General features: G+C 38.2%; 1 protein-coding gene across 1 annotated transcript; it reads left to right on the plus strand.

Moving 5' to 3' along the window:
• The first annotated feature begins 22,489 nt into the window (after positions 1-22,489).
• LOC127069844 (protein hairy) lies at positions 22,490-25,512 on the plus strand. Its single transcript, XM_051007411.1, has 3 exons — positions 22,490-23,177; positions 23,483-23,578; positions 23,775-25,512. The coding sequence occupies exons 1-3, from the start codon at positions 23,025-23,027 to the stop codon at positions 24,648-24,650; spliced, it is 1,125 nt and encodes a 374-aa protein (XP_050863368.1). The 5' UTR covers positions 22,490-23,024; the 3' UTR covers positions 24,651-25,512.
• The last annotated feature ends 261 nt before the right edge of the window (positions 25,513-25,773 follow it).

Consider the following 25,773-nt stretch of genomic DNA (forward strand, 5'->3'; position numbering starts at 1 on the left):
AGTAAAAAACGTTCCTACCAATATATCCTGCATCCTAAATAAAAAAGTTATATAAAACTGTATAAAAATCGTTGATATTATAGTTAAGAATATTAACAAGTGTTGGAATATAGTTCAAAATATTAACAAAATGATTAAGATGATACGACGACGAAGGTGTTTATGTGAACGACGATGATAAGAGTCAGATATAAAAGAGATGATTCGGAATAAAAAGAATGAAAGATAAAATCGTATCTCTGTGGCTACCTTTGAAATGAAATAGAAAAGGAAGCAATGGAAGGGCAAGTAGTTGGTCCCGCTGAGAAAGACTGAAGTTACTCTTTGAAAAAAAATGTTATCATCCCGAATATTCGAATTACGTAATAATAATAATACTAATACTAATAATAATAATAATAATATGAAGAAGAGGAATGAACGCTCTTTCTCTACCTCTTACGACGTTTACGTCTTTGGTGGTCCACACGGGCCACCAAAAATTCATCCGCGTCATGTTAAAGGAGCGAAGAGAAAGAGGGGAATGCGGTAGTTAGGAGAACGAGAGGAAAGTGGAGGGACCAAGTGGAGAAGCGTCCTACGAAACGGAGCTTTTACGATGAAAATTACGATACTTTTATGTTCGCGGCTAACTGAAAGTTAATGCGCCGTCAAATCATCTCCTCTTCGTTCTTCCTTCGTTCCGCTTGCCTCCTACCATCAAAATTTCTCTCACCCCTTCTTCTATTGTTTTTCTTTATATCTGTCCATCCCTTATTTATTTCCATCTCTATCTCTCTCTCTCTCTCTCTCTCTCTCTTTGCCTCTGTCTCTCTCTCTTTTTCTCTGGTTTCCTTTCATTATCATATTCATTATAATTCGACTATCATATGTTTGTAAAAAATTCCGAAATGTGTCTACTCCTTTTATTTTTTTTTTTGTATCAAATTATAAGTATTGTAATAATATAGAGATTTTTTAATTAAATAAATCAAATACATGTGGGTAAATTTGTATAGATTTAAACAAAGTTATAATATTTACTCGTTTCATTGTAATGTTATAAAGAACGCGTAACATTTCGTTCCTCTTTACCTCTTTCGTACTTTTTTGTTTTACTTCGCAAATGGTGGTACGTAATTTGTACGATGGGCGTTTCCGGCGTATAAAACACGTGAATAAAATGCCGCCGCGTGCCGTGAAACGCCACGATTTTCGGCGTATCCTTTCTCTCTCTTTCTCTCTCTCTCTCTCTCTCTCTCTTACTCTTACGGCTTTTATTGCCAACTATAAACATATCAAAAAATACTTTTAGTTGCAATCCAAGAAAAATTCAAGATCATAAATCGTTCCAGACTTGCTAGAGAATGTATCGATTATATGAATCGATTAGATAAAGCAATATATCGTCTAAAAAATTTTGCCGAGTCGAAAGGAGATCTCCTTAAGTCTTTTTATTCGAATAAGAAAATGCGGTTTTGTTTTTGCACACAGTGAAAGAAAAAAAAAACGAAAGCGATCAATGAAATTTTACGAAAAAAATATGTTAGCAGTTCAGGTGAAAAGGTTAACCCGTTCATTCCGACCCTAAAGTCAACCATAAGCCTTTCTCTTTTTTTTCTTTCTTTTTTTTTTACATTTCTCTGCTGTCAACGCGATCTAACGGAACGTCAGCTTTTCATCATAGATACAAAAAATCTGACTCGTCGGTTTTTCAACTTTACAAACGGTAAAGTCAAGCGGGATTGGAAAAAGAAGTGTGACAAAAAAAAAAGAAGAAGAAAAAAAAGAGTGAAAGTTCCAATACTTTACGATAATCAATAAAGCGCAACGCCCAATGATAAATGTTTTTCTCTTGGAATTTTCTTGTAAATCTTGTCAAGAATTTTCTCCGTTAATCCTTTCGAAACATCATGGTAAAACAGTAAAGTCAACCTACAGCGTGTAACTAAAGAAAGGATTTCTGAGTTTCGTATTTTTCTATGTAGCTGTTTTTTTTCCCTCCCTTTTTATCATCCTTCTTTTTCTCTCTTTCTTTCTTTCTAGTTTATTCTCTTGCTTCGGTAAAGCCAACGACGCTAAGACTCAACCCCTTCTTCTTAAGAAGGCAAACCCTTTCGTGTTCGGCCGTGAAACGTAAAAATTAGAAGGTAGAACCTCAATAAAGCAATATTTTGACTTCCGTGCGTCGTCTCTATCCTTCCTTTTTTTTTCCTTTCTAAAGGGTTTAAATTCCAACTACGTTTCAACCATCGCTCGTAAAGTCCCATAGACTTTATATTTTTATCGTGTTCACCCCTTTTTCCACGGAGGAAAGAAGAAGAAGAAGAGGAAGAAAAAAAAACGCAAATACCGTAATACGTCGACAGCAGCCAACGAGAAACCAACTGTCCACACCCGGTAAACACATAAATCTTTATTTTCCGGTCTCCAGGACTACGTTTAAACGGTAATGTTCGTTGTGGCAGGATGAGAACGAAGTAAAAAAAAAAAAGAAAAGGATATAGAAAAAAAAGAGTAAAAAAAAAAAGAGCAAAAAAAAAGAATAGTCAACTACCGTATTTTAACCCAAAAACCAAAATAACCGAGGTTCGTCGTGAAGATCGACGAGATTGTCTCCTTCGAAAGGGTCAAAAGTTCATGAAAAATACGGTCTGGGTCTGCTGACCTATTACATTAATTTCGATCATTCATTTATCTGCGAATTATCAGCGAATTATACTGATAAGCCATTAATAACAACTTTCGTCTTAGAAAACTGTTATAAATATTCATGGAGGTCTGGATATTTCTTTCCTAAGAAAGTCAAAGTTGATAAGCTATCTAATTGTAAGTCTCTAAAGAAACTAAAGAGAACGTAAATATCCAAATAGAGTTTCGAACAATTAACGACCGTGACTTATCTTCTAACCGGAAAGTTTAGTTTTTCTCGACATAAATCACGAAAGAGAGATAGAAAAAGAGAGAGATAGAGGGAGAGAGAATAATATAGAATCGTTTCGTAATAACAAATCGATCGTTTTGTAGAGAATCCCTTTTCTTGAAGTTTACGAGGGCCTTCGTTGTCGTTCATCGTGTCGTCGATTTTTAATCGTAAATTTGGGAAGGCCACACAAGCCTTGTTAGAGACCACACGCATCGTTGCTCTCGTACCAAGAAATTACACATTTATAGGTATTTCGTGTAATCTTCTTACACGTGCTAACAAGAGAGAAACAGAAAGAATCGAAATAACATAAGAAATCGATTTTCGAATCGACCAATGTCAAATGAACGATCACGAATCGTCGATTTCATTTGTTACGATCAGAGAAAGTTGAATTTCTCGGCAAACTTCGTATTCGATTGGGAGCTCCTTTGCACGAAGAAAAATAAACGTTTAATTCGCCTTTAATTAACGCTAACACCCGACTCGTTGTTTTTTTCTTTTTCCTCGCGATTCAACTGGAATTTATTTCATTGGGGAGAAACTACTCAAGAATTTGTCTGCAATTTCAATAAGAAAAAAAAAGAGAGAGAAAACGAGAAAAAAATGAGGGAAAAAAAATATCATTATATTATATGCGAGATAATGAAAGATCGACACTATATATACATATATGCACACATACACACATATATGTAATACTGGAATTTAAGCTTCCAATTAACGTCACTGTATCTTAAGATTTTATTTTTTTCAAGATCGAATCGTAAGATCGAATGCGATGTACATAAGTACTTACGTATAACTACAGTTTAACGACTGAGCAAAATAAAACGAAGTTTGCTTGATAAAATCTTGAATAAACGCGTCATTTTTTTCTCTTTTTTTTTTTTTTTTTTTTTTTTTAATATAAAAACGTAGGAAAATCTGTGAATTCTCGAAAACAAAACGATCTTTCATTATTATCACTCTTTTTCTCTCTCTTTTTCTTTTGCTCTTTCTTTTCTATACTTACAGAGATGTACAAAAGAGGTGGTCCTCGTTGAAGAACAAATACCAAGAACTCTGCATCGTTAATGACAGTCAACTACGGAGTGAAAGAAAAAAGAAGAAAAAAAATGAAGATGAGAGAGAGAGAGAGAGAGAGAGAGAGAGAGAGAGAGAGATGGATTCAAAGGCCGTCGGAGAGTTTCTCGTCTCGACGACTTCTTCTTCTTCTTCTTCTTCTTCTTCTTCTTCTTCTTTTCACGTCTTCTGACTCCTACACGCTTATTCACGCGTATATTCACACGAATACTCAGAGACAGACACACACACGTACTCATACAAATATATATACGAACACACACATTTATACATAGGGACGTACAGAAAGGAACACATTGAGAAAGGAGAGGGGAGAATCCACGAGAATTCTCACGTCTGCTTGACCTCCGACCCGTCGAATCGTCGCGTGGGCAGTCACTCGTTAAAGCTAATACGAGCTCGCGACACACAAACACAAACGCACACACATACATTTCTGTCTTCTCTTAATATCTTTCACTTTCTTCTATCTTCGTCTTTCTTATCTCAAATCATTTTCTCTTTATCTATCCCTCTCTCTCTCTTTTTTGTTCACGCACGATCTACGCGTTCTCCAGCACGATTTAAAAGAAGAAAAGGAATGACTTTGCGAGATGAGAGAGAGAGAGAGAGAGAGAGAGAGAGAGAGGGAGAAAAAGAGAGAAAAATAGAGAGAGGGAGAAAGAGAGAGAAAGAGAGAAAGACTTTGGCAGACTCTTCTCGAGGATGGCGCGAAGGGAATTGTTTCTGCCTTCGTGACTCGACGTAAAGGCGCGTTGTCACGGCTGTCGCTCTCTAGAGAGGAATATTAAATTAGTATCGAGTACGTCGAACGATCCTACCCGTCGCGTACCACGCCTGTATGTCTCTCTATCATCTTTTAAGATCTCTCCTTCTCGTAGGTACATACTTACCACGTGTGTTGGTGGTCTTAGAAGTTCACCAAAGTCTGTTTCGAGGATACTTTTCCTATATCCTTGGGTTTACAAACCGATTAAACGATTCCGATAACATATGTCACTGATTAAGATAGTTATACTATCTATAATATAACAAAGATTTTTCGTACGTAAAAAGGAATAAAGAACGGTATTCAACTTTATCGTTCTAATAGATGTAAAGCAAATGTCAGCGAGTTATCGTCACTTGAAAACTTTTTACAGCAATCGAATACAAACTATAGAAAATAATTAGTTATTTGTTGATTCGTTAAATATTATTCTGCCCAAAAAAATATGGCACGTAACTATCGTTTAATAGTAAATTGTTAACGAACTACATTCGCAACCTCGATGATTAAGAGGGAAGGTGATAGTGGTGAAAAACGAGAGAGAAAGAGACAGATGAGTGAGTAGTAGAAAGGCGAACAGCCGACGAAAGGGAACCGTCTACGAGGGCAATTAAAAGCAAACGACTGGAGTTTATTTTGAGCCTGCTCCAATTAGAGTGGGCGCCCCGTGGATAAACGGAACGACTCATTGCCATACACCGGAACACATCTCGTGACTCACGTGTCGAGCTTTTACTCCTTCCTCTTCTTTCATTTTCTCCTTTTCTCCATCTTCTCGTCTTCCTTACCCCCTCCACCACCCATCCTCCCATTCTCCTGGTTGGCCTCGCATGACCAACCCGGTGTGTCTTTCTCCGTGTCTGACGTCACGTGGATGGCGTCATCGTCGTCATCCTTACCGCTCGATTCCCACACTCGATGACCTTACTAACCCTTCTTTCGAGCTTGGCCCTTACTCGGAACCATGTCGAAGCTTTGCGTCGTGTGCCTCGTGCAGTTGACCGCGACAGGGTCGAGATGATGATCTTTCGACGATTATTTCAGTGTGTATGCGTTTGTGTGTGTAATCTCGTAGGAACATCATCTTTCTGTTTCTTTTTCTCTGCTTCTCTCTCTATCTCTATCTCTATCTTTCTGTTCATTTCTTCTTCGACTCTTTTTTAGCACGTACCTACACATATCGTGAGATAAAAACACAAATCCTTTCGTTTGGGTACACGAAACTTTTGTTAGATCTTTGAATATCTTTACAAGACTTATGCGATTGTTGCATCTTTTTTTCTTTCTTCTCTTGTTACGCTTTTTTTTGCGAAATTAAGTAATTAAATAATCCATAAGATAGTTGTTTGTTTCTTTTTGCTCTGATTCTTCGGAATAAAGATCGTTCGATATTATTAAATTTGTTTCTATTGCTCAAGGCATTCTAAACGCTGTAATATTCGTATATTATGATCATCAGTATTGAAAGAAACTTTAAAATACGTTCGCAAATTTGGATAAATTATAGTACATCAAGAAATATCCCTTGAGGGGTTGAGGGAAGTATAAAGTATCTCTTCTTGAAGATGCTCGTACGATATGGAAAGTATGTTAAGTTGTAGGAACGTCCAACTTCCTCCGAGTTTTCCCATTTCACGCTTTTCATGGAGTTCTTCGCACGGTAAAGTATATGTATGTATCGCGCGGCCTCCAGCTCGCTAACTCATAAATATCAATTATACACTTCGCAAGACTTTCCTTCTTTTTCTTTTTCTTTCTCTCTCTCTCTCTTTCTTTCTCGTAACATTAGCATAATTCGCAAGTGCGGAAAGAGGAAAGAATTTTGTGGTGGCAGGCCACCCAGTAGCAACAGAAAGCGGCGTTGGCAGAAAGACGAGCTTGCACACCTTCCCTTCAGCTAAAAGTGAGGAAGAAGAGGATCCTTTTTTTTCATACACTGTTCCTCCCCTCTCCTCTCTCTCTCTCTCTCTTCACCTGCAACTCTTGCCTTTTTCCTTGGTTTCGCACTCATCCAAGGGCGGCGATCGTTAAAAACGCTTAAACTGGAAGATTACACGATTTAAGGATGCAAATTGCGGTGTCACCACGTGTACGTACGCGATGTATGACCCGTCACTGGACCCTCCCTTAATCTGCATAATCGTTTCGTTAACCGACACGCTGCACAGGCATCTACGTTCTTTCGGTCCTCCTATCTTTCTCTCTCTCCTTTCGTTCTTCTTTCTTCAAACTAAAAAGACCATGGTTAGTTGGTCTCGCATCGACGCGAAACAGGTGTCGAAGAGATCGATTTCAGTGGGCAAAGTATGTGTTTCCTTTTAACGACTTCTCGTGCATCGAATCCGAGAGAAATTTTTTCGAAGAACTTTGGGTTGGTTGTCGTCGACGGACATGATTGAAACTCATGAAAATGTAAATAATTTTTCTTTTTTTCTTCTCATTCTCTTGACCGCACCTCCGACCATTTTACGTTTACTATAAGGCTTGCCAATATCTCAAATTTATTTGTACAAATTGTATGCTTATATGTATATATATAAATCTCTCATAAATATAGTAGTATAGAACATTCGTTTACCGAACAAACCATATCGAATGTCAACGTATTTTCCGATTTATCATTTAAAAGTCAAGTAATTAACGATTCTCTCTCACCCCATTTAAATAAATATTTGCACGAGGGAATAAACAGGACAAACGAGCCGGAGCAGGATCGAGTGGGAAAAAAATAGACAAGAGATGGAGTTAACAGGGGGGAAGGAGAAAAAGATATGGAAGAAAGAAAAGGATACGAAAAGAAAGGAGAAGGGAGAGTTGAATAAAAAAGAAACAGAAAAAGAAGAAGAAAAAGGTACATCTCTCGGCGACCCTTTTTTTCTCTAAGAGAATTACCATATTATTTCTATTAGACAGCTCGCTACCCACAATTAACGCGGACGTATCAGAAAATTAACGAACCGCGACCACGAGAGGGACAGATGAAAAAGGGGAAAGAAAGATAGATAGAATTAAATAAAAAGAGAGAGAGAGAGAGTGAGAGAGAAAAGAATAATATAGAAGAAGAAAAGAGAAGAAAAGAAAAGATAAGGGGTTAAGAGGAAAGGACGAAATTCGAGGTTACCCTGTGTCTCTTTTTTTCTCTATTTCTTTCCTTCTCCGTTCGTTCGTTCGTTCGTTTGTTCGTTCAAAGCGAAGAAAACCTGTTCGCCAGCGACAACACCGGGGGATGAGATCGAGTCCCGTCCCCTCAGGGGGTGGACTGGGGGAAAGGGAGGAGGGAATCTCGGACAAAATGACGGGAGAGTTCTTAGGAAAAAGTTTTTTGCAAGTCTCCGCGACGCTTCCGCTAATTAATGCGCGGCACCATCGACGAAGGACGGACGGAAGGGCTCGTGCTAAGGCCGCCGTGGATAATTGGAATTATGTGAAAAGGTCTCCTCTCTCTCTCTTTCGCACTTTCTCTTCATACAAGATAGCTCGCGAGAGATGAAAAAAAGGGTCACGTGACGCATGTAATCGACTATCTTCTCCCCGAGATCTCTCATCTTTGTCGTCGCTGTAAGAGGCGACGTAATTGAATTCACGGATACGTCGGCTCTTTTTTTTCGTATTCTTCTTTCTTCATCTCTTTCTTTCTTTCTTTCTTTCTTTCTTTCTTTCTTTCTTTTTTTGTTTCATATTTTTCTTTTCCTCTTTTTTTATTTATTTCGTTAAGAATAAATTCGCACGACGGGCGAGCGACGACCCGATTTTGCTGTTGATTACTCGAGCAACGCTGGAATAATCTCACGTTACTTATTATTCTTTGTTCCTAGTGACAAAGAGAGAGAGAGATAAAGAATATATGCGCTCAGGTTATTCTAGTATCTCATTAACGCATTATATAGAAGCTACTGAGTTCTCTCCGTGTTTATATTTTCATCGGTTAACTATGAGACAAAGAAAACTTCTGCTTTTGCTTTTAGTTTTGATCTTCTGAAAGCCAAGGCAAATTTCAAAAGCGTAATATTATCTTAGTTATATGGGACAAGTTAGTTTCTTTTCATATACACGTTGTTCTTTTTTTTGTTATTAACGCTGTTATGCGCACATACACACACACATATGTATACATAACATTAGAGATTTTTTTAATTTTTTATTCGTATTTTATATTAGGTATTTAAAAAATGAATGATTATCGTCAGAAGATTATCTCTATCGGAATAGTTCGATCAAAACAAAAAATGGAGATGTTAATATTCGTAGAAAAAAAGGAAGAAAAAAAATGGAAAATAAAAGAAAGAGGGGAGAAATAAGAAGATTATTTAAACGAAAACGCTTAAAGAATTCAAGAATAAAATACGTTCCCGGAGCATCACGAAGAAGCGAGAACAACGAGCGTGGCAACGGTTAGCATAATCGATCAATTCCCATTCCTCGATCCAAACCATGACCGAATCGAGACACACCTGTAAAGAGAGTCACGGATACAGTGCCGTTTTCACCGTGGGCCGACCTTCTAGCAGATAAATTCCACGCTTCCGGCATTCTCTAAAGAGTCACGGCGATAAAATTTCCATAAAACGTATCGTCGATTTCGCGTCTGTACCATATAATATATCGTATGTAGCTACATTTGTATGTACGTACGTATATATGTATTCGTTTGCGTGTCTCAACTCTTAATTTTTTCTTTCTCGTTTTACATCGAATCTTTCTTCTTTCTTTTCTTCTATAAACCAACCAACCAACTTTTCAGAAACTTTTACTTTACTTAAAGTAGAGCAACTCTCGGAACTTGTTATTTCTTACAAAAATTCAATGAATGTGTTATCTCCTTTCATTATCATATGCGATACAAATGCTTGTCAATGGCTCCTTATTTCTCTTTTCCCGTGTGTATTTAAAAATTTTAATATTTCAATCGGAGATCATTCAGATCGCAAGTTATTAAAAAAAGTAAAATGACTGCCAAGTACGAAAATATTTTGCTCCAATCGATTCCAGTGAGAGTTCGATTGAGTCGTACAAACTCGGAGACTCGTCGAAATCGATTTGTGAAAGAGTTTACAAAGAAATATCAATGAGACGACATCCTCGAATACACACACGCACACACAAACATATATATATTCCGAAAATACTAAAGAGGATTCTGATCCCGGTCGTGAGAGACGGGTGGAAAAAAAAATGTACACCTTCTCTTTCATTCTCCACTACAAATCCGACTTCACTCTCTTTCTCTCTTTTTATTATTTTCTAAAGAACACGTTGTGCTACCGGCAAACTACGGCCAAGAAAGAGGAGTAGAGTGGAGAGGAGAGGAGAGGGGGAGGACGCTTTAGGAAGAGGTCTGAATAAAATGATTATGATAAGACCTCGATTAATTTGAAGCTGGTGGAACTCCAGTAGTCAACGTACGAGCCCTGGTAAGCCATACACAGACACTGTGAATAGACTTTACGACTACTGCCAGGAATATTCTCAGCTAAAGGAAGAAGGATCCTTTTTCTCCCTATTTCATCCCTCCCCCTCCACTTTAGAATGATGCTGAGAATCAGAGAAGAGAATCCTTGAGTCGTGAGCGAGCGCGAGCAACGGAATCAACGGTCATTAATATTGTCGGATTAAACAGCGAACGTGCATTAATCTAACCCTCCCTCTCCCTAAGACGAAATCCTATTTCACGTCTCGAGCCTTCGAGGGGTTCTTGTTTCGGAATGTCCCTTTCATTAGAGGCTCGTTCGTGATCGAGAAAACGATTTAAAAAAAAATAGAAACAGGGAGAGAGAGAGAGAGGGAGAGAATGCTGATAGGATTGTTTGCATTCGACTGTGAATAGATCTATTCGTTTCGAAGTTAATCGAATTTCGAAACCGACGAATCGAGATTCGAAATCGGAGAATCAATACGTTTTGTTTATCAGGTCGAGTAGTGCGAGATTGATCAGCGATACTGTCTTTTATAAAAGTTATTCAAAAACAATATTTTTTCAACAATTTTATAAATAAATGTATGTGTGTAAAATTTATTTTTTATTAAAATGTTGAACGAGCGAATAAAATACAAAGTTTCTAAGGGAAAGTTTAATAAAATTACAAAAGCTTTTATCTTACTAAAATTAGCACCGACGGAACCATAACTAAACCGTAGTAACTGAATTGATAAATTAAAGAGAAATCGTTCGAAGGAAATAGTAAGAGCACGAAAAGTAGGCGTGTACGTCAAAGAAAAGATTTACCTACCTAAGGGAAAACTTTTTTTTTCTACCTGAACGAATGAATGGACGACGACCGACGTAATATACTTTAGTGTCCCCTCATTTTACCTTCCATTTTCTTTAAATCCCTCCCTCCCATGCAATAAAATTAATTTTGTAAATAGTTTATTGTACGACCGTTACTTTACAGCAGAATGTGCGAATTAACTTTATTGTTTGAGCCAAGAACCCTCATGGCATTCAGTGGTTCTCCATGTTTTCTTCTTACTTTTTCCCACTATAACCGACTGTATCTCGTGTCACGCAACTACCCGCATTCGTTTATATTATACATACATACATACTACCTCCATGTTCCATGAGTTCTGTTTCCCTCGAGATACACGCTTATTGAACCGGAAAAAAATAGATTAATTAAGTCTACCGATGAAACTTCGATCGTCTCTTATAAACTTTTCCACTGTTATTTTCCACATTCTCACGCTAAGATAAAGATTAAAATTACAATGTAAATAATACAATTATCTTTTCGACGTTTCGTTAAAATTTATCTAATATTCCACATATTTTTTTAACACCAGACAATTTGTCTTTTGATATGAAAAAAAAAGAAAATAAAAAACAAAATACATGTTAGTAACCCATAAATAAATGAATATCGACTTATTTAAAAAAATAAAAAATTAATAAATAATTCTATGCTCTTTGAAATGAATACTGTTTTGAAAATTTTCTTTTCAGAATTCTCGTATGTTATTTCGATCGTCAAGAATGTTCCCATAATAATTCTGTGATTATCGAACGTTTATTAATCGTTATTTATGATTTCACTTTTTACACGATAAGAATAAAATATATTTCACTTCTTAAAAATTTCTCTGAATGAAATTCAATTTCGCGAGAGCTCAAATTTCATCTTACAAATGTTCTTATCCTCGAAACAACTTTCGCGATTATCCATGAAAATCTGATACAGCAGGAGGTATAGTCGTATACGTCATAGAAAGCAGCTCGTTCGTTATGTATAAGTTCTCGCATATTAATGTTACATGGATGTTTATATAAAAAGAAAAGGAACAAGAAGAAGAAGAAAAAGAAAAAGAAAAAGAAAAAGAAAAAGAGAAAAAGAAAGGAAGAACGAGACAATTTGTAGGCGTGGGTGGAAATTATCGACTCTCCTTTCTCCCACCCTTCTTATTTTGAGTTTATAGGCCAACAATCATTTTCTCCCTCTCTCTCTCTTCCTATTCTTGATGCAGTTGAGACAACAGGATGCAGTATGACATTTCGATGCCTTTTTTTTCAACAACGATTCCATTCTAATATCCTCTTATCGAAGAATTACACAGAAACGATCTGACGGTAAGTGTCAGTTCAGAGAGTTTATGATTTTGATTAGATACAGTCTCCGTAGAACTTCTTGAACTTTATTTGATTAAATAAAAAAGAGAGAGAACGTGAACGATGGCGATGAACAATCATTTATACATAACATATTGGTTATTCTTTCAAAAAAAAATTATTAGCTATAATTTATTAATATCGATAATATCCATCTTGTCACGAAGGGATTAATAATTCAACAGAAAGAAATTATTCCCCTATCTATCATCGTTTCTTCTTCTTTTTCTTACTTCGAGCATATATTGTATAATCGTCTGTCGAGATATTTGATAAAAAAAAAAAGGAAAAAGACAAAGAAGAAGAAGAAGAAGAAGAAGAATATCTAACGATGGAAGATAGGAGAGTTATGTCCTCGAAAGAAAATTAAAGGCGACTAGTTTTGATGAAGAAGAAAGGAAAAGAAAAGGAAAAAAAAAAGATCGAAGGGATCGAATCCAAAGGAGATATCGAAAAAGTTGTCGAAAAGATCTCGTTCGATTTTCGAGATACGTAAGTCGAGCTTGACTCGACGTCGACTCGTATATCTGCTATGAAATCGGCATCGGTACGAGGGTTCGAACTCGTCTTCCTTTCGCGTGCTCGCACGGCTGCGCGTGCCGAAAAAGAGGGCAACCCGATCTGAAGCAAACGAAGTGCAAATTGAGAAGGGTGAAGGGAGAAAGAAAGAAAGAGAGAGAGAGAGCGAGAGAGAGAGAGAGAGAAAACGAGAGAGAAACCTACAAGAGGAAAAATTTTTCTTCAGCGAATAAGCAAACTCGTTCGGACGTGTGCCGCAACGCGATACTGCTGCGGCATCGCGTCCAGTTTGCGTTCACCGCGGCCACGATTTTTTCTTTCATCCCTTTTCTTCCATTTTTCATACGTACGTTCTTCTCCCTTTTCAAAGGATTGAAGAAACATTGTATGTCCTTGATAAGAATTAATTGCATTTTCCTTCTCTTTCTCTTTCTCTTTCTCTTTCTGTCTCTCTCCTTTTTTCTCTTTTTTCCTTCTGTAATAATTCATCTTGATCGAGTATCTAATTATAGATCGTAGATGATCTAATATTTGTTCCAAGATCTCTATCGTTTGCTACTCGATAAAAACTTGCCCGTGTAAATTATATTTCAAGATCAAGATCAATGATCGAACGAATCGATCGACTGGAATTATACTGACGATGAGAAAAATATATTGTGAATGTTTTGATTCGATTAAATGAAAAAAAGAAAAAAGAAGAAAGGAGTTCGAATTTTAAAGTAGTTCCGATCAGCTGCCTGAAACCTTTCTTTCCTACCTTTCCAAACGTTTTACCGAACATTTTTAGTGACACGCGCCAACGCGTGGCTATCCTTTCGTCCGATAGAGAATAAAAAAAGGGTATACTTGCAATAACTCTTTTCGAAAGGTTTACCACAAAAAAAGAGATAGGAAGGGGAAGAGAAAAAAAGAAAGAGGTAGATTTAAGGAGAAGAGTTTAGCGACAAGGAGTAAAACGCTGATCACCAATAAAAGGGTTTACGGAAGCATCGATTACAAGGTCTTCAATCCTTTTTAACGTTTTCCATCAGCTGACTAAAGTTTTTTGGTTTTTCAGTAAAGGGTGAACGTTCATAACCCTTTTACGACTACGGTAAGCATACTCTCTATCTCACTCGCACTCGTGAAGTTTCTCTCGAATCTCTTTTTTTCGTCGTAAAAAATAAAAAAGAAAAAGGAAAGGAAAAAAAGAAGTGAAAGTTTAAGAATAGTTATTTCAGCAACATTGAGTTTGTCGCTCATCTTTACGATCAGTAAAAACGTTTAGAAAAAATAGTTAAAAAACACACCGTGGACAATCGTTTTGTCTATTTTTACGGTTTTTTTCTTTTTCTTTTTCTTCTCTTACCCCATTGCAATCTTCACTCTTTACGAGAGATTTTCTCATTTTTTATGTAACCCCCTTCTTTCCACCCTTTTACAATCCTTAGAAAAACGTCTCTTGACCCTTCTTCTTCCTATCTTCTTCTTTTTCTCGTCTCCGCTGGTTTTGGCTTACCTTGAGTGAATACTTTTTTATGACTTTATTACACTTCTACCATCGAGCTTGCTATACCTTTCACCAACCCCTTGAAACACGGAAGGCTTGTTTCCTATCCTTGGCTCGACTCTAATCTCTCTCTCTCGCTGATAGAAAAAGAAAAAGGAAAAAAAAAGAAAAAATACAGATAGTCCGAAAAACTTCGTGGTTCTTCGAAATATACTTCAAAGTACGCTCTTTTAGAAACATATCTTCGAGAAAAAGTTGTTGCTTTTTTCGTCGATGAATTTGTTGCTTGATAAAAGTTTCTTTATTTCTTTTTATTTATTTTATTTTATTGTTTTTTCTCTATATTATAATTTTATTATAATTATCATCTCGAAAAATGGGGTTTATAATATTAAATATAGTAAACTTTGTCTCTCTCTTTCTCTCTCTCTCTCTTTCTCTCTTTATCTTTCTTCTTCTTCCATTAGTGTATTGGTTCAAGTTAAGAATTTTCTAAAGTGTAAAGAAGTGACCTTACTTCAAGAAAGATTTTAATAAGAAATTAACTGACGTGAACGTGAGGACGGAAGGATTTGTCACAAACTCGGCTCGAAAGGCTGGTTCTTGTAGAAACGTCATAAAAGCTATGGACAGAGAATTCAATCTATCAAATTTATGACCAACGTTTCGAAAACTCTCCTTTCGCAAAGGCTTAAGAATACTTGCCAAGGCTACAGAACTGCGTTTTACGATTTAACCCTAATTAAAGAGGTAAGCCTTCGAACTTAACCGACCATCGGTCGTCTTCCCTCTTAGTTTCGACCAAGCAATAGTTTGCAAACATCAATAGTGTCGAGTTTCTCAAAATGGTTAATGTTAAGAAAGGGCTGTTCTCTCTCATTCTTTCTCTCGCTCTCTCGTTCTCTTGTTTCCTTACAAATGTTCGTGTTCCATGCTATACGCAAATGGTCATATTTCTTATAATATAGGTATTTACTTTCTTATTTCTATTTGTTGAAACTGTATCGAGTTCGAATAAGCATATATAACATACTTTTTAAGATATTCCAAGTAATTTTTAATGGACGTTAACATGTACACATATGTACATATATTTTTTATATGTTATTACATAATTAAATATGTGTCTGCGCGCGTGTGTGTATGTGTTATTACATAATTTTCGTATGGATCTTAGTTTAAAATCTTCATTAAAAATTCATTCTGTGTTAGATAAATTTCATTAATATATTATGATACTGTTATTATCGTCGTTCAAGTTTTCTTTTATGCATTCTTTGGTCGTAGAGTATATCTTTTGTCGGTACCTCAATTATTACTAATAATTATTTCTTTGAACGAGCAAAGTACTGTGGCCTCTGGCACCCCGTTCGTTCTCTAATCTAGGTATGACCATTACCCCAAATAACAACCCTTTGACCAAGATCCCTTCGAGAAAGGGTAACGATTATCGAGGTTACTATAAATCCTTTCCACGAAGAAATGGATTTTCAGGTCAACCAAGTGGCCTCTGAATGACCCCTTTTCTCGAATCCTGACGACACGAATTCACAATACGCTTGGAATTTAATCGATCTTACGTTCGATTATTTAGGATCCCTATCGTTTCCATTGGTCACATACCTGATAAAATTCCTTCTGTCAGGGAAAACCAATGGCTTATCTCGGAGAATAAATTTTCCGTTATACATTCCTGTAATATTTCTATATATAAAAGAAAGAAAAAAAAAGAAACGAAAAGAAAAAGAAAACTCATAAAATTACTCTCGCGTGATCAGTATTTTTTTTCGATTTACATTTGGAATTGACTTATGGTATGAATAAATCGTAAGTAATTTTTACAACAAACGTTGAGGCACTTGAAAGAAAAAAAAAAAAGGAAAAAACAGTTATATTTTTCGAAATAACAAAACAACCCTTTTTTTACGTCAAAAAGATCCAAACCTTTTGATTCGGTTAGAAATCCTTTTTTAAAGCCATTTCGATGGGATTAAAATTTTTTACACATCCGTCGCAAACGAAATATCGATGGAACCCACTTTTTTTTCAATCCTTTTTTGCTTCCACGAGCGTCTCTCGATAGGCATTTATTGGCCCACGGTTGCTACCCCGATGTTCGAGCTTTTTGCAAGGCACGACGAAAAAACTCGACGACACGTTTACGAGCGGTCTGCCTGTTCGTCGGAAGGTGATTTTTTTTTCCACTTCTTTTTTTTCCGAAGGATTTATTTTTCAGTACGAAAGCATGCTCCGTGCGATGTTGAAAAATACGAGCTTGTCTCGTTACGTGGTACACTGACTGCCTTGCTAACTAAACGATGGGAAATAATTTTATATTTTTGTATCTTCTGAGTTTCGTTGCGTTCATTATTTTGTATATTTTTTGTTTCTCCTATCTTTTCTTTTTCTTTCGTAATAACTTACGATGATATTCAAGCAAAGGATTTTGCGCAATCATTTCAAGTAACGTAACAAATTAAACTGTAATCCTGTGCTGGCTCTAAGCAATAAAAAAAGAAATGAATTTCCAAGGCCAAAACAGTCGCGTGCTCGATTGGTCTAAAAGCACCACTCTAAATTACGAAATACCATTCTCCAATCTTGTTCTCTCTCTCTCTCTCTCTCTCTCTCTCTCCCTCTCTCTCTGTCTTGCAAGAACCGTTTGAAATTTGGTTCGTCGGAAATTGCACGTGCCATTCAGATTTTATCGGCTGATTCGACCCCCTTCCGATTGGTCGCCTCGAGCGAGTCATGAATTTCGCACGCACCACCAGCCGTCGTATTCGTTCGCTTCGACAAACGAATGCGAACGTAGTCCGTCTTCTACTTGTTCTCCGCTTCTCATCTGACCTGACTGACAGCCTAACAATTTGCCGCCATTATCGGTTAAGCAAATAATGCCGAAAGCGGTGACTCACGATTCGTATACATCGACTGTTAGCTTGTTTTATTGTAAACCATTCTTCTTACTCCCCTATTCTACGTAAATAACTTTCCAAAGTTATCCCTTTCTAAACATAAATCCGACGAGAATAATTATTTTCGTCCTTGACTGGTCAGAATGTTTTCTTCTTCTCTTCCTAATTCTACCATAATAACGTAACGAGTGAAACATTGTACGTTTTAGCAACGTAGACTAACATCAACTATCTTCTCGCACGTATCTCCTGTTATTAGGTCTCACGAAATATATTCCATAGCAAATATTTGTGCAGTCGTAAAAAAATAAAATAAAATGATAAAGAAGTAAAGAACTTCTTTTGGCTTTGAGTGGAATGATCACGACGATTTAAATTTTCGAAAGAATTTTTCATTCCTAAATTCGTTTTACCCGACCAATCTCTATAGTATCTCTATAGCATATTAGGCTAGTAAGTTTTACCAAATGAAAGATCGATTATCTAGATACGTACATGCATACAAAACACACACACACACATATATCGACGGTTCATGTAAGACAATGTCGCAGCTGGCTTCTTCTTCAACGTTCTTTACCAACTTAGCCCGAGGTAGAACTTGGTTGCAACGAGAACGCATTACGTCTGCAATTATGGTGTTTCTCCTTCGAACGAGATGACGAGCAGGAATATGATAACAGAGGGTTGTGCAAATCGCGGAAGAGAAATAAAGAGAACATACATAATGCTTGCGTATTCTCGCGAAATCAGATTATTGCTCCGTACCTACCGAAATCCTTCATTTTTCGACGTACCTTGTAATAAAGGGTAGAAAGAGAGAAGAAAGAAGGAATGAAAGAAGCAGACTCTCTGCTCGATCTGATATTTCAGGAAGGGAATATTAATGTCCGCATGGACCTCAGGCAAAGGTAAAGCAAGGTTCGCGAGGTTCTACAACGCCCTGTGCCGCCCTTTATATGCCCACCAGCCGCGACCTACGTAATACCCCGGCACCCCATAAAGCTAATGAGTCACGGGAAGTTCCATGGGTTCTTTCGACTGGCAACAGGTGTTGGTGCTCACTTTCAGAGGCTATAGTCACTTCAACTATTCCTTTTTGTTTGCCACTTTGCTCGCTAGACGTCGTATGAAACTTGATCTATTCTACACTGGCAAAGTGGCTGATGAAATTGATGGAAAAGGACGAGGGTTATAATATGTTCAGGTTTTAATGATATTGTCTTTTTCTTCCTTTTCTTTTTACGTTATTTTTTTACTCTTGTAAAAAATATGGAATAGCTCAAATCTGAAATCTCTGTCATTGAAACGCGTCTATCTCCAAAATTTCATTCGAAAATCAAGGAACAACTTTTAACAAGAAATCGTATCTTAAAGATTGCGTTGTCCGTGAAACCAAACGATTTGCAATTCTAAGGAGAGGAAAAAAAAGGAAAGAAGAAGAAGAAAAACATATGTATAAAGGTGAAAGGTCGGGATTAGCGTTGCTAACATGAGACCTGTGGAACAAAGTATCACGATGCTTATCCAAGGAACGTCTAGACGAGCTTGTGAGTCATAGAAGTATGCGCGTGAAGGCTGTCGAGTGTTTGCTGCAAAGGATCTCAGATAAGAAAGAGAGGTGATCGTTTAATTTCCAACATACTGAAATCGAGATTACAGATATAACGCTTCTACGTGTTTCTTTACGCGAGTAAATAATGATAAAATGAAATACAAAGCCAATGGAATGTTTTCTCTGAACTCGAATACACAGAAACTCGTATCGAAACACGTATCATCTTGACGAATGCAAAAGATATTTCATAGTTACATGACACTTTCGCAGGAATATAGTTGAAGATAACGCGAAGATGCTGGTTCCTGGTCCAGCGAAAAAACCTACGGCATCTCCCGAGAGATGGAAGCACGATCTCTATGGTCCTTCGTTTGTACTACGCTTCCTTCCTGACCCTGATCTAGCTGCGCAGGTACACGTTCGATGTGATCAAATCTGTGCGAACTTCAGCTTTATCGTTATATATTTACTCCAACAATTCATCTAATTTTATAACAAAGTAAATCGAACAGAAATAATTACAGCGACAGACAATTGCAATAAAAATTATATACAAGAAATATCTACTTCTCGGATAAACTTATTGTTTGTCAAAATAAAAAGTTAACACATCGAAGATCATCTTGGAAAAAAGCGTTGCACCATCGTTATCAATACTCTTCGAGATAACAAGAATAACTTCAACATACAAGAATAATATCGATTACTCGGGTTAATGTATTATTCGTCATGCAAAAAAAAAAGAGAGAGAAAGAAAAAGAAAGAAAAAGCTTGAAATAAAAGTAGTACAAAGATCATCTGGAATTGTGCGTCATCGATTATGTATGAAATAAATTCATCAAGAGAGGAAACGGAAAAAAAAATAAGAAACAAGGAAAGAACAAGACAGAATATCGAAACGAGTGAATTCCCCTTCCAATCGAAAGCAAGAAAGAGAACTCGTTTCGTTGTGACCGTTTCTCGCACGCGGCCCACGCGCCACACGATGCGGCCGCACCGCTCGAACGTTTCGAGCGGAATGACGATCTCACCCCCCACCACCCACGCATGCGACGCGCGCGGCACGCTCGTCCTCGAGTAGCGTTTAATGGTGGGGGTGAACGCGCGCCAATGAACTTACGTCCGTCGTACGCCGCATCGAATCTCGTGTACGCGATTGGCTCTTCCAATATTCTATCTCTCTCTGTCTTTCTCATTCCTTCTCTCTCTTACGCGTTAAACGCGTCGTGCGTCCTATCGTTCTATCTCTCTCGTTCTTACTACCTGGCACCCTTCCGTATCCCTTCCAAGCGTTAATCCTTCTCTTCCTGCGCCCTTTTCTCTCCCCACTCAAACCTTTCCATCTCCCCACTCTCCTCGCCACGCTTCTCTCTACCTTTCAATTATTTCCTTTTTCTCCCCCGTTCGGATCATCCAAGACATACCTAGTCGCACCTATCGCGCGTTTCTACGAACGTACGTACTTCTACGAACTACCCCTCTTTTCTTTTCTTCTCTTCTTTTCTTTCTTTTTTTTTTTTTATTTAACCTACCCCTTTGCAAAAATCCTTACTGCCGTATTTATACATATATATTCGCGACATACGTATTCCATTTAAGATTATCGATGGATTTTCTTCCTCAGATCTTTTGGTTTTTTTCGTTTAATCCTAATATCAGATAGATTACATCTTATTGTATATAGATATTTGACATATTAATGCTCCTTATATAGGAGTAAGCACAAACGTTTATAACGATAGCGATGATCTTTGAATTGGTGTTTTCGAAAAATGATTGACGTCGAGATATTAAAGTCGCGAAAGAAAGTTTCCCGATTAAGAGATCCGTCCTCTCGCAGACGTTGGATGTCACGTACGCTTTTCGTAAGACACACCGACTGGAATGAAATTGCAACGATGATAACGACATTATTATCTTCCAATGAGAGAGATGCAATGTATGTACATATGTGTATTGTATTTTATACGTGTAAGTAATACTGAAATTTTGCGATGATGGAATAAATGACGTGTACTCCTCAAAGCATCCTGTTACTATAAACAAATGTTATACTTCCCCCTTTAGCTTCTTCACGGAGATGATTTTGCCGTCATTCCTTTTAATTGTAAGCAACGCTGAAAAGTCCCAAGAAAAAAATTGAATATACGTCTGGAGTTCACACATGTACGTACGTAGTACATATTCTTGAGATAAACGGTATGACGCGCGTTAATCAGTCGCAAAGATAAAGAGCAATTCGATTGGTGAGAAAGAGATGGTTAGAGAGAGAGAGAGAGAGAGACAGAAGAAGTAGCCGCAGGCACGTGCCAGAGTGCGCGCGCGCGCCCGCGTGCGTCAGTTCAAGCGGTGGCACTCGGCTATTTTCGAAGAACGTGATATAAGACCCGATGACGTTGTTGGTAGACGCCGACGTACATATGTGGCTGACGTTATGCGTGGTCGCTCGCTTTGAAATTACTATTGCCACTTCGATCGATCGAGTACGTCTAATACATGTATAATATATATACATATATATATGCACACACATATTATATGCATTTATATATGTATATATATATATATATATATATATATATATATATATATATAAATACGTATACGCAAATGATCAAGCCATCCGGTTTTAATGACCTTTTGATACACAGCTAGATATATAGCCAGTTACGTAAAACGAAGGTTGCACCTATTGTTCTTTCCCTAAGATCCGAAAAACCTAATCAATATTTATTTATTTATGTACTCGTTTTTTGTAAATAAAAAGAGATACATATATATTGTTAACTGATGACATTGCGCAATCTTCGAGTATAATATTTCTTTCTTGTATTCGTTGAGTCTTTTAAATATTAGATTGGTTAATATCTACTGTCGGAATTTTTTATAATTTATATGAATATGAAATATCGAAAACCAACTTGAGGTTGAGGTTAAAATTTCTCCCTTCTCCGAGACTCTTCAAGTTTTTCCGTAAAAGACCAAGAGAGATGATCTTACAGTTTTCTCGAACAAAACGAATATTCCACGAAGGTACAAAAACACCACCTCACCTTGGTACCTGTCAAACAAAAAAAAAAAGAGAAGGAAAAAAAAGAAAGGAAAAGCGAGAGAAAAGAAACAAAAAGAAAAAGAAAGAAAACGACGAGACAAGATCAAAAGATCACAGTAGAAAATTACAAAGAACATAGTTCACGATAAGAGTTTTTAATCTACGACGAAGATTCTCTTCTTTGCTTCTCTCTCTCTCTCTCTCTCTCTCTGTCTACTTCGATAAAAAGACGTCCGTTCGAAGATCAGAGGGGCGCGTACGCGCGCGCGCACTATCCCCACTTGAAAAATTTCGCTGGAAAGGCTCTCGCCGGACTCGTGAAGGGGCCCGCCGGGGGTCCGTAGACCGCGACCGTCACGTCGCCGCGAAGAGAAGAGAAGAGAAGAGAAGAAAAGAAGGAGAGGAGAGAGAGGGGAATGGGGGAGAGTGGGGAACAGCCTCAAAGGCGACCGTCCGACCGACGGAATTTCAGGAGGGGCAGGGGTATGGCTAAAGAGGGGTTGCGGGGAGAGAAAGGGTCCAGGTTAAACCGTCACGCGCAATCCCCACTACTTCGAATTCTACCCCTACTACCCGCACTCGACGGGAACGAGCGCTACGTCGGCCGGCACGCTCCAACGTTGAACACGACAGAAGACTCTCGTTCTTCCTCGAGTAGTAGTCAGTCGAGCTCTGACAATCGCTTCGAGCAGTCAGAGACTACTACTACTACTACTGTGCGTTGAACCGCCACGAGAAATAGAAGTTTCAAGAGAAAGATAGAGACAGACCTAGTGGACAAGAAGACGATCTTTCAATTTTTCCTCAATTTTGTTTGTTAAGAGGCAGAGAGAGAGAGAGAGAGAGAGGGTGAGGGGAGAGGAAGAGAGAGAGACGCAGAGAGAGATCAGAGAGAGAGAGAGAGAGAGAGAGAGAGACAGGATCAGATCAAGCAAACTCCTGCAGACTTTTTCTATTTCTACATCTTCGATATTCGTGATCACAGTGTTAGAAGAGACTCATCTCATCTTTACCTTTTGAATACACTTGGATTAAACAGTGCAGTGTGCTTCTCCGATTCTTCGAATCGAGCCTATTTTCCTTCCTTTTCAACACTCCGTTGAAATTCTGTGATAAGTCGAGATGGTGACCGGAGTGGGTGCTACGATGCCGACCGGCGGCGTCACCGTGGGCGCCACGCCGCCCACGCAACACGTACCTCAGGAAGCCGGACAACCACCCGCGCAAACTGCCACGACTACGACCACTACGAGAAGATCCGGAGAAAATCGACGGGTCAGTGTTCTTTTTTCGTCTTGAAAAAAACAGAAACAAAAAAAAATAAAAAGAAATCTATATCGCGTCGAACGAGATTAATTAATTCGCCTAAGTGCAACTCGACGAATTCAATCAGCTCAGATTTTTTTATTTTTGATCTTGCAAAAGTTTTCATACTCTTCCAAATTTTCTTCTATTCTATACTTCCTCGAATCATCCATGGAAAACTTACAAAACGGAAAAATAATCTTTCCCATCTCTCCTAAACCCGCACTCCGTGTACCGAATGCCCTGTCTGACCTGCTGTTTCATTTCTGTTACAGAGCAATAAACCGATTATGGAGAAAAGACGCCGTGCCCGCATCAATAACTGTCTAAACGACCTGAAGACCCTTATTCTCGATGCCATGAAAAAAGACGTGAGTAATTGTACTTTTTCATTGCTTCTGATTCGTTAAAATTATCAACATTTGTCGAAGAATTCGGAAGTTATCGCTTAATTTTGTTATCTGTTTTTTTTTCTTTTGTTTTTTAAACTGCGAAAATGAGAGAACGCGATTCGATTCGAACTGACCGAACCGTCGGCTAACCGTTCTCTGTTCTTTTTTGTTACAGCCAGCAAGACATTCGAAACTAGAAAAGGCGGACATCCTTGAGATGACGGTGAAACATCTGGAAACGTTACAACGTCAACAGGTAGCCTTAGCCGCAGCGACGGATCCAAACGTTTTGAACAAATTCCGTGCAGGCTTTACGGAGTGTGCCGGCGAAGTTGGCAGGTTTCCCGGATTGGACGCATCGGTAAAGAGACGTCTAATGGCCCACTTGGCGTCATGCCTAGGGCCAGTGGAAACAAGTAACAATCCTGGTCAAACGACGACGACGACGAGTACAACGACGACGGCTAATCAACAGCCAGTTCAACCTGCACCACCGACTACTCAATTGCAAGTGCATATTCTGCCGCAAGTAGATACAACGCCGAGAATTCAGGTGCAACAATCTAATGGGATTTTCTTTACCAATGCGAACGGCACGGGTTTGCAATTGGTTCCAACGAGACTACCGAACGGTGATATCGCGTTGGTTTTACCCGCCGGTGCTAAGGCAACACCAGTGACGTCACCATCATCCTCGCCAGCACCTAGTTCGCCTTTACCTACTCTCATACCGATTCCACAAAGAACGGCCAGCACCGCATCAGCTTCCTCGTCGTCCTCTTCCTCCGTCGGCTCGACCTCAACCTCGGCAGCAAGCCCAGTCGCTTTCGAAGCACCTCCAGCAGCTTTCCGCGAACAACAACCACCTACCAACGTCTACGTAACCGGCAATAGTCACCGGGATGTCGCTACCTCTCCCGCTAATGGTTACACCAGCGATCCAGAGTTCGATCCTCGTGTCTATAGTCCGCCTCTTCAAAAACCACTTGCTCTCGTGATGAGAAAAAGCGTCATGCCCGAGCTCGAAGACAAACCATGGAGGCCGTGGTAAAGTGCCGATCAGTGACGAACTTTTGTGCTATTTCGTTTGACTTTTCTCGACGAACGGACATGTTCCTTGCGCTTGCGCACGCTTATCTTTCTTTTCTTATTCCCCGTACGTGAGTTCTTGTTGATCAATCGTACGTGGACATTGAGTCGAATGTCGATGAATTTTGCGCGAGTGCGTGTGATAAACTGTCGAACAAACAAGGCGGTGCCTTATCTAGTGCCTTACGAGTAATACACGTACCACGTTAATGTGTCCTATCGAATTCGTTGATACGAATCGATAGGCGCAGAAAAAAAATGATTAATTTTCGTTTCGCGATGAGTTTAGAGAATTCTTAAGTCTTTTTTATTTTGTTTTTTTCTTTTCGTGTACATACCTTTTAGAAATAGAATCGTATTTTTAAGTGCCTTACACAGCAAGATCACCGAAGTCTTCCATTCTGTTTAATTACGTTTTTTCTCCTATTTCCCTTTTACTTATTTTTCTTCTACTTATTCCTCATCTCCTTTTTCTCTCTCTCTCTCTATTTTCTTCTTCTCCTTCTTTTTTTTTTCCTTTATTAAATTATACATAACTCTAGCGTTATTGGCACCTAATCGACGAGATACGGTGCCAATCGACAACCACGACTCTGTAGATTTATTATGTGAAAACTAAAAATGATCGTGATAATATGTAGTACGATCGAGCCGGATAAAGAACTGCGATTGAATGTGTGCGTGTGTACGGTCCTATTTATATTTGTATTTAAGTGCAAAGATGTTGAATTTATAATTATCTTCTATTTGTCAAAATAGAGAAAAAGCTGACGCTTATTATTGCAAGAGTATCAAATAAATATTGATCTCTTCCGTAAACATTACGATTGTCTTGTTTCTTGATATTAATCCTAAATAAATCTCTATATCCTTTCCTATCCCTGGAGTAAATAAAAAAAAAGATAATCAAATGCATTTGGTCGAACAATTTTTTATCGTTCGAGAGAAATAGTCGATCGATCTTATACATGATAAAATTATACTCTGATAACGATTCAACTATCGATTCTGAAGGAGACTCGACGAGAGTCTTGCGTCCTACTCGCTGCACGTCGAGATCAAACTGACCAAGGCTGAAGAAACTT

The sequence above is a fragment of the Vespula vulgaris genome, chromosome 16 (genome assembly GCF_905475345.1).
Source record: "Vespula vulgaris chromosome 16, iyVesVulg1.1, whole genome shotgun sequence".
NCBI classification, from domain to species: domain Eukaryota; kingdom Metazoa; phylum Arthropoda; class Insecta; order Hymenoptera; family Vespidae; genus Vespula; species Vespula vulgaris.